An 8,784-nucleotide genomic window follows, 5' to 3' on the forward strand; every position below is an offset into this window, starting at 1 on the left:
CGGGGCGGGGGCAGCCCCAGGAGGAGAGCATGGGGGGGGCACCGTCTTCATCTAGCGTGGGCGGGCTCCGAGGGGGGTCCCTTCAGCCCTGCGGGAGGAGGCGGGCACCCCGGCCCCGCCCCACCTCCAGGGTGCTGCCTCCTGGCGGCTGAGCTCTACGAAAGCGCCCCGTGGCTTTGGGGGTTGATGAAGGGTCAATGAGAAAAATGGGGACTTCGTGAGAAAATAGGGTCCCAGAGGAGATATTAGAGGTGGGGACCTAGTATGTAGAGACTGAAAGGCTGGACAGACTTTGGGTCTACCGAGAAAGGTACCAAGGAGGATGAGGTAAGAAGACGTTGGACATCTGAGAGATGCAGTGGGAAAAGGAGGCACCATACACATGAAAACCGAGAGCTTTTATTAAGTGCCTCTCATAAGCCCAACAGCCAGTTCTCAAGTCCCTGTAACCCACAGTCTTACTACCGGACAGTCCGATGGAGCAGGACCTTGTAGTCCTAGGTAGGATAGCGGGGCCATGACTTGGGTAAGGTCAAGACTGACAGTCTCCAGAGTCCATGTTCTTGACGGCTGTGCCATCTTGTGCTCAAGAGTTCCCAGGGCTGTAGATGATGGTGACTATAGTAGCGATGAAGTCCCTCAACACTCCACACCATAGCGATCAAAATGGCGCAACAGCAGGCCAATACCAAGATGCACCGTGCCACCTGCGGCTGTGTGCAGACGATAGCGGTCAGCCCCACTGTAGATGGTGTCTGCGTGCAGCAGCTGTGGCCCACCACCCACGAAGGCACGTGCCAGCTGTTCTTGCCAACTGCCCAGGGGCCTCCATGTGGGGCAATCCAGCTGGTGGGTGCCAGGGCTACTAGGCACGTGGCAAAAGCCATAGCCAGCAAGCTGGCAGCGGCCAAAGCTGTCCTGGGACCACACCTGGAGATGGAGTCGAGGCCAACCTGCAGGACAAGTGCAGTTAGATAAAGGAAAGATGAAGGGAGGCAGCCACATGCTCCTGGGTTCCCATCTCCCTGAAACCACTAGAGACCTTGGCCCAGTCCTTTTGCCTTTGATTATTGCCTAAATTTCCTCTCTGGGTTCCCATCTCCCATCCATGCCTCATACACCACAGGGATCTATATAAATTCACATTACCATCCTGTTCCAAACCCTTCCATGGCTACCCTGTGCCACAGTACAAAGTCCAACCTCTTGAGCGTGAAAAGCCTCTGCTGACTTGGCTTTGTGGTCTCCTCTGTCTCCCTGTGACAGAGCCCACTGCACTCCCAGCCCCCTCTGTCCTCATGGACCTGCTTTGTTCTTCCCCAGAGCAACCCACCTCTCCCCTTCATTAGGTTTCTAGTATCCTCAAAGCACAGCTGAACTAGTCAGAGCTCTTGGAGTGAGCCCATCTCCCCCTCTACCCTGGGCTCTTCCTGTTGGGTCCTATTCTAGAAGCTGGGGACATGGCGATGAACACAGCAGACAAAAATTCCTGCCCCGTGCAGCTGACATTCTAGACAACCAACATAGTAAATAAGAAAATTACAGGGTATGTCAGATGGTGATAACTGCTATGGAGGAAAATAACGCCAGGGAGGGAGGGGTGGAGATGGAGTTTGGGGAAGTGGGGGGAGAGTAAAGGAAGCTTTGCTATGAAGGTGACATTTGGGGCTGAGCACCACGGTGTATGGCTGTCATGAAGCACTTGGGAGGTAGAGGCAAAAGGATTCCTGAAAGTTTAAGGCTAGCCTGGTCTGCATAATGAGTTCTAGGATAACCAGGGCTATACAGGAAGGAAGGCTTTAACTGGAAGGGTGACCTTTTTGTGCACACTTGGGATGCTGAGGTTCCAGGCTAGCCTGGACTATGTTCAGAGGCTCTATCTGAAAAACAGACAAATCAACCAGGAGGCAATACGTACACAAATGCTTAAAGGGAGCAGGCCATCTAGGCACCTAGGGGATGGGAGATCCCAGCCAATGCAGAAGTCCTCAAGCAGGAGTTAGCCTGCTGGGACCAGTGCAGCTAGAATGGAGGGGGGGGAGTGGGAAGAAAGAGGCAACAGCCAGGTTACACAGGGTCATGTGATGGCAGGGAAGACACCCGCTTTTATCCTCAGTAAAAGGAGAACTGCTAGAAGGTTCTATACACACAAAGGCAACGGTCAGACTTAGGTCCTCACATGCCCCTGGTAGCTGCATGTGGGGTGCAAACCCTAGGCCTGGGTCTGGGAGCTCAGTGAATAAAGCCTGAAAGAAGGGTCCAGCTAGGAGAAGATGGAGGAAGGGGGTGAGGAATGGAGGTTGGGGTACATTTCAAGTGGGATGTTAGAACCAATAGGATTTGGTGGTGGGCAGAATGGGGGAATAAGAAGAAAGAAATCAAGGGGGAAGCCAGCTTAAGGCCAGGCCTGAAGAGATGAAGGTTTATTTCTCCACCTCACCCTCTAATATGTCCCCCAGCCAGAAGCCAGTGATATTGTGCACAAGCAAAATCAGGTCCCCAGAGCCCTCAAGAGATGGTCTCAGTGCCTTGGCAACCAGGGCCCTGCATTCTGCTCCCACACAGCGGCTCCCTGCCCCTTGCCCCCTCCCCCAGAGCCATCCAGTGCCTGGCTTGCTCATCACCCAGGGCCTTCTATGCACCCCAGCTCTCTGCCTTGTTGATGCCTCTTCTGTTTTTGTCCTTGGGTCCAGTTAGCTCTTCTTGGCCCTGTATAGCAAAGCTCCAAAGGTTCTCTGTCCTAGCAGGTCATGTAACCACCCAGAGACTTCTGGGTTCCCTATGGCCTCCGTGCTAGCCCCATCTGAAAACTGGTCTATCTTCTACTTGGAGTCCTGTCTTGATTGGGGAGTCCCTCCTCAAGCTGGACAGGCACAGGCTCAGTCAACAAACAGCCCTGATAGCTGAACGGCCCAGACCATTTCCCAGCATCTGCGTGTTTTACCGAGAAAAGCTGTGTCCATGTGATCCCCTCCTCCCTCGCACACTCACTTCCCCTTTGAGTGGGGCCTCTGCTTTTGTGAGCAAAGGCAACTGGCCCACTTCCCACCCCTCTCCTCATCCAGCTCTCTTTACCCCTTCCAGCCTCCTCATTGCCCTTTACTGGAAGGCAGCCCCCCTCCCACTTGACCTCCCACTTCCTGATATCTCCTCTGCTCCAACCTCTGTCACCTTCCATGGGCCTTGGATTTTCTAGAGCTCAGGTCAGGCCTCAGATTTACCTCTCTAGAGGAAGCTGTGAGAGGAAAGGGATTCGCAAAGTATGGGGAGCAGGGACAACCATGGTGTTCTGAGCACAGCTCCTCCAAGTTTGACCGGCCCCACTCCTCTCATCCTATACCTACCTTGGAGACCTTTGGTGGCAAAGTGCAGGTCGATGGGGTGGGACCAGTAGGCCATATCCCCTATCTGAGGTGTGTCTACCTGTGTTTGGCCCTCCCGTACACCTGACAAGAGCTTCCACGCAGCCCCTGTAATGAGAACCATGACAGATAGGGTTGGCAGTGAGTAGCAGCCTGCAGAAAGGGAACCCCACTGTGGCTACAAGAGTGTCTTTCCCTGGGGGTGGGAGTTACACAGTGTGAACTCTAGAGCCAAATATCTGGATTCAGATCTAGGCACCAGAAGTACACACTTGCAATCTTGGCACTTGGGGGTTTGAGGTCAGCACAGGCTAAAGTGTGGGTCCCAATCTCTAAAGGAAAACTGGAGGAAGATGGAGAGTGTGTGAAAGAGAATAAATCCTGATACTATTTCACTGAGCAGTGGTAGCACACGCCTTTAATCGCAGCACTTGGGAGACAGAGGCAGGTGGATCTCTGTGACCACCTGAGCCTGGGCCGGGCGGTGGTGGTGCACGCCTTTAATCCCAGCACTCGGGAGGCAGAGGCAGGCGGATCTCTGTGAGTTCGAGGCCAGCCTGGCCTATAGAGCAAATTCTAGGACAGCCAGGACTGATAGAGTAAACCTTGTCTTTGAAAAAAAATTCCCTATCTACAAAATAAGTGACAAATAATACAATTTCATAATTTTAGAAGACTCATAGCAAGTATGGAGTATTGATTTTTTAAGTATCATTCACTTATTAATCTTTATGTATGCCACTGGGGATGCAACCCAGAGCCTTGTACATACTAGGCGCATGTCCTACTGATGAGCTGTAAGTCAAAGCATCGAGTGCTTCCTTTTTTGAGACAAGGTCTCATATAGCTAAGACTAATCTCAAATTTCCTATGTAGCTGAGAATGACCTTGAACTTCTTCTGATCCTCTTGCCTATGTCCCCCAAAGTGATGAGATTCCCAACATCATTTCCTTACTAGTCACACCCCACATTTAGAGGCCTAGTTCAAAGACTAAGAAGAGGCTAGGCACCATCCAAGAGCACATCTCAACTCCAGTGAGGAATAGGAAAAAGAATAGTGTCCACACACTGAGCGCTAAATGCCAGTTGCTAGGAAAATGGTTCATATCATCAGCTCTCTGGGATCCTTAATCCCATCCACCCCACCTCAGCTTTCAGATTCCTCAGCATCACCAACGAAGCCCCAGGGATGCCATGGCTCCCATCATCTCACTGAACTCACCTTCCTCTCTCTCACCACCCTCTAGCCTCACTGGTCCCATTCCTGCTCGCTTGCCTCAGGGCCTTGGCAGGGGTTGTTCTGCCTGGAAAGGCCTGCTACTGGATGGCCCTATTCCTGGCCTTCTTTATCCTGGGCCCAATTTAAATGCTGTTTCTCTGATCCCTGACCCCACTATCCCAAATCAGCCCCTATTACATCACTCAGGTTCTTTCTTCCTAGCATTTACAGTGATCTCATAATTATTCTGTGCTCTGTTCTTCGAGGCAGGGTCTCTTGTCACATAGCCCAGGCTGGCCCCATTACTTGGAATGTAAGGCTTCCTGGGTACTGGAATTACAGATGTGCATCATCACACCCAGCCTGTCTACTGGCCTGAGGACTGGAAGTGAGTGCGTGTGTTTTATCTCACAGCCCCCAATCATGGGGCTTTCAGAGGGTGGTATAACCCCGAGAGAAAAGGATAAAAAAAAAAAGCAGACAGTATGGACTGAGTCAGGAGTTCATTGGAGGGTAGAGGAAAGAAGACAGAGACTTAGGCTGGGGGAGGGTACCGGGTATTGGTTAGGAGATGAACCAAGCCTGGGAAGGTACCTGTGTGGATGCCCCACTTGCAGAAGAGGGTGTTTTCAGAGAAACCGGTGGCCCCTATGATCTGTCCGATCACGTGCACTTCAGCCATGGTTCTAGGAGGGGAAAAATTCAGTCACAACCCTGTGAGCTAAGTGTATTATTATTTACATTGGACAGCTGGAAAAACGAAGGAAAGAGCGGTACTGTGATTCTAAGCTAATTCCATCAACCCACTGACAATGCGGTCGGTCTTCACCACCGGCACAAGCCACCTTCCCTGAAAAGCCCAAGAAAAACGGGGAAGACACTCAGAGGTGCGGGGAGTCTGCACAAATAAGCCAAGTCTCAGACCCTAGGAAGCCCCGCCCCCATATGTGTGGCCCCTCCCACACGCGCAAGGCCCCGCCTCTTCGCGGCAGAGGAGCCCAGCTTCAAAAGGCGCATGCGTCTCGGGTGCAGCGCCACTTTAGTCCCACCGCTAGGAGCGGCGCATGCGTTATTCCTACCTTCGCGTACTTGACTGTGAGGAGCGAAAGCTACCACGGGGATGGTAGTTCACAGGTCTGTTCTCCTTCTCTTTGCGGGCGCCGTCGAGGCTAGTCTCGCGCCTCGCCCGGGTCCTTCTGGGAGGAGGATAATCTGTGGTGGATACCTCCGCAGCTGCGCTCTCCTCGGGTGCCCCGCTGTTGCTGGGGCAACAGCAGGCTCCTCCCCTTGGTGCCCGCCCTGCGTCTGATGATTGGCGCTATAGCTGCCCTCTGGGGGCGGGCGTAGTTGTGATGGACACCTTTTCTCGGTTCGTTTTGGGAAAACTGCGTAGGTCTCGCTCGCTCCCGCGACCCTCGCTCCCGCGACCAGTTGCGGTTGTGGCTAGGCAATTTCTTCTAGATAGCAGTTGAGGAAGTTTAAGCGCCAACTGTTTCCTCCCCATATCTTCGTCGTATCATAAACTGTTTGCTTTCTTTAAAAAAAAAAGGCGGTGGGGTCGCAAGCCTTTAATCCCAGCACTCTGGAGGCAGAGGCTGGTAGATCTCTGTGAGTTGGAGGCTAGCCCGGTCTATAAAGAGAGTTCCAGGACAGCCAGGACAGAGAGACCCTGTCTCAAAAAAACAAAAACAACAACAATAAAAGACTTTTCCTGTTCAGGACCATAAGTCAGAATGGAGCCAGCCAGCACCTAATGGGCACCTAAATTTAGGACTCCCAACATTGGCCCCTCTCTGCGTTATAACTGGAGGCAATAAAAGGATCTCCGTGTTCTGATACTAGAGAAACTGAGAAGTAAGTTTTCTTTTCCGTTTTCAGGGCACCCCCAGTATTCTCAAGAACTAAGTTCAACTTCTTTCCCAGAGCTACTGCTAAGTTCATTTTTAACAGCAGGTTTTGAACTAAGAGGGTGGGGTAAGGATAAAGGAGGAAGACGGGACAGGAGAGATGGTTCGAAGAGTGCTTGCTGAGGAATTCGGGTCCTGGTATTCTGTAACTCCGACTCCAGCGAGAGGGCGGCCCTCTTCTGGTTTCTCTGAGGACCACCACATATGTGGCATACACAAATAATAAAAATAAATCCTACAAAAAGAAAGGAAGAAACCCCTTTGCAAAAAATGCTCCGTCGGTTTTTTCTTATTTTTTTTCACTAGGATACAAAGTTTAAAATTGAAAACATTTTATAATGAGAATGATGGCACTTGAGAGACTGAGACAGGAAGATTGCTGCAAGTTCAAAGCCAGTCTGGGCTATCGAGTGAGTTCCAGTCCAGATCCTCTTTAAAAAGGAAAAAACAAAAACCACTAGACAAGAACAACTTTGTGTGTGTGTTTGTGTATGTTCAGGTGTATGTTGCATATGTAGAGACCAGAAGTTCCAGAAACCAACAGCTTCCAAGTCTGTCTGTCCCTCAGAAGCTATGCACAGTTTTTCCTTTCCAGTTTTCAGGGTATGTGCTGCCAATACTAATACCACCTTTTTTGTTTGTTTGCTTGCTTGCTTTTTTTTTTAAATTTGTAAAGGTGCCTGCCAAGGCTGGCAGAGGGCATCTGGTTTCCTGGCGATGGAGTTACAGGCAGTAGTGAGCACCCAATATGGGTGCTGAGAACTGAACTTGAGTCCTATGCAAGAACTGTCTGTATGTGCTCTTAGCAACTGAGCCATCTCTCCAGTTTAGCCGTACAGTATTTCTTGTGTTGACTTATTTCATTCATTCAGTAATACTGTCACATAGTGTTACCCATATTGTAAAGCTAGTGTCAGAATTTCCCTCCTTCAGAATGCCACAGGGCATCATGGTGACTAGACACTGCATTTTATTCAGATGGATAACATTGATGTGGCCCCAGTCTTTTGGCTACCGCTTTGGACATGCAGCCTCTTTGGAACCTTCCTTTGGGTCCTTCTGGCCGTTTCCCTGGAAGCGGGATTTCAGAACTATAAATCCTGTTTTAGCATTTTAGAGAAACAGTCATGTTGTTTTCCATGGCAACTGCAACATGGTTTCACACCTTGCTTTTTTTCACTCTGGGACTCATCTTGAAAATAAATTTCAGTTACCCTTTTCAAAAGGAACGTTTTCTAAACGTTCTGTGCAGAAAAGCATACAAGTAATAGATGAACATCTTGATGAATTTCACAAACTTGAATATACCTAATATGAAAAAAAAAACAACAAGGTGTGGTGGTCCTGGGGACTGTGGATAGTTGTATAACTGTTTCCTCAGAATGGAAACATTCTATGCAGGACAAAGATGCATAGGAACCAGGAAGCAAACTGAAAGAGGGCTCAGTTAAGAGTCCTTGCTGCTCTTCCAGATGACCTGAGTTCAGTTCCCAGCACCCATGTCCAGTGACTTATACCTGTAATTCAGATCCAGGAGAACTGGCACAGCACCCTGTCCTGGCCTCTGTAACTTACACTCAGACACATACACATAAAATAAAAATATAGCCGGGTGGTGGTGGCGCACGCCTTTAATCCCAGCACTCAGGAGGCAGAGGCAGGCGGATCTCTGTGAGTTCGAGGCCAGCCTGGTCTACAAGAGCTAGTGCCAGGACAGGCTCCAAAGCTACAGTGAAACCCTGTCTCAATAAACTTAAAATAAAATAAAAATATATACACATATTTTTGTATATGTATGTTTATGTTCAAATGTATGTATTGAGACAGGGTCTGTCTATATAGCCCTGGCTATCCCGAAACTCACTCTGTAGACCAGGCTGGTCGGTCTAGAACTCACAGAGATCTGCCTGCCTCTGCCTCGCAAGTGCTGGGATTAAAGGCATGCGCCACCACCGCCTAGCTTGCATTTTTTTTTTTGCACATCATGTTAAGGACCATAATACACAGTGAGGGGCTGGGTTGTGGTTCAGTGGTAGAGCCCCTGCCCCCTAGAATCCCCCAGTGAGGGGCCGGGGTGTGGTTCAGTGGTAGAGCCCCTGCCCCCTAGAATCCCCCAGTGAGGGGCCGGGGTGTGGTTCAGTGGTAGAGCCCCTGCCTAGAATCCCCCAGTGAGGGGCTGGGGTGTGGCTCAGTGGTAGAGACCCTGCCTAGAATCCCCCAGTGAGGGGCCGGGGTGTGGTTCAGTGGTAGAGCCCCTGCCTAGAATCCCCCAGTGAGGGGCTGGGGTGTGGCTCA

The 8,784-nt window shown here is 50.6% G+C and overlaps 1 protein-coding gene across 1 annotated transcript; it reads right to left on the minus strand.

The window, feature by feature from the left end:
• Positions 1 to 379: 379 nt before the first annotated feature.
• Positions 380 to 5,863, minus strand: B9d2 (B9 domain containing 2). The gene is made up of 4 exons (XM_075988124.1): positions 5,662 to 5,863; positions 5,177 to 5,268; positions 3,345 to 3,470; positions 380 to 953 (listed from the first exon to the last, which is right to left on the minus strand). Exons 2-4 carry the CDS (start codon positions 5,262 to 5,264, stop codon positions 640 to 642), a joined length of 528 nt encoding a protein of 175 aa, XP_075844239.1. The 5' UTR covers positions 5,265 to 5,268; positions 5,662 to 5,863; the 3' UTR covers positions 380 to 639.
• Between the last annotated feature and the right edge of the window lie 2,921 nt (positions 5,864 to 8,784).

The sequence above is a fragment of the Microtus pennsylvanicus genome, chromosome 1 (genome assembly GCF_037038515.1).
Source record: "Microtus pennsylvanicus isolate mMicPen1 chromosome 1, mMicPen1.hap1, whole genome shotgun sequence".
In the NCBI taxonomy this organism is placed as follows: Eukaryota; Metazoa; Chordata; class Mammalia; order Rodentia; family Cricetidae; genus Microtus; species Microtus pennsylvanicus.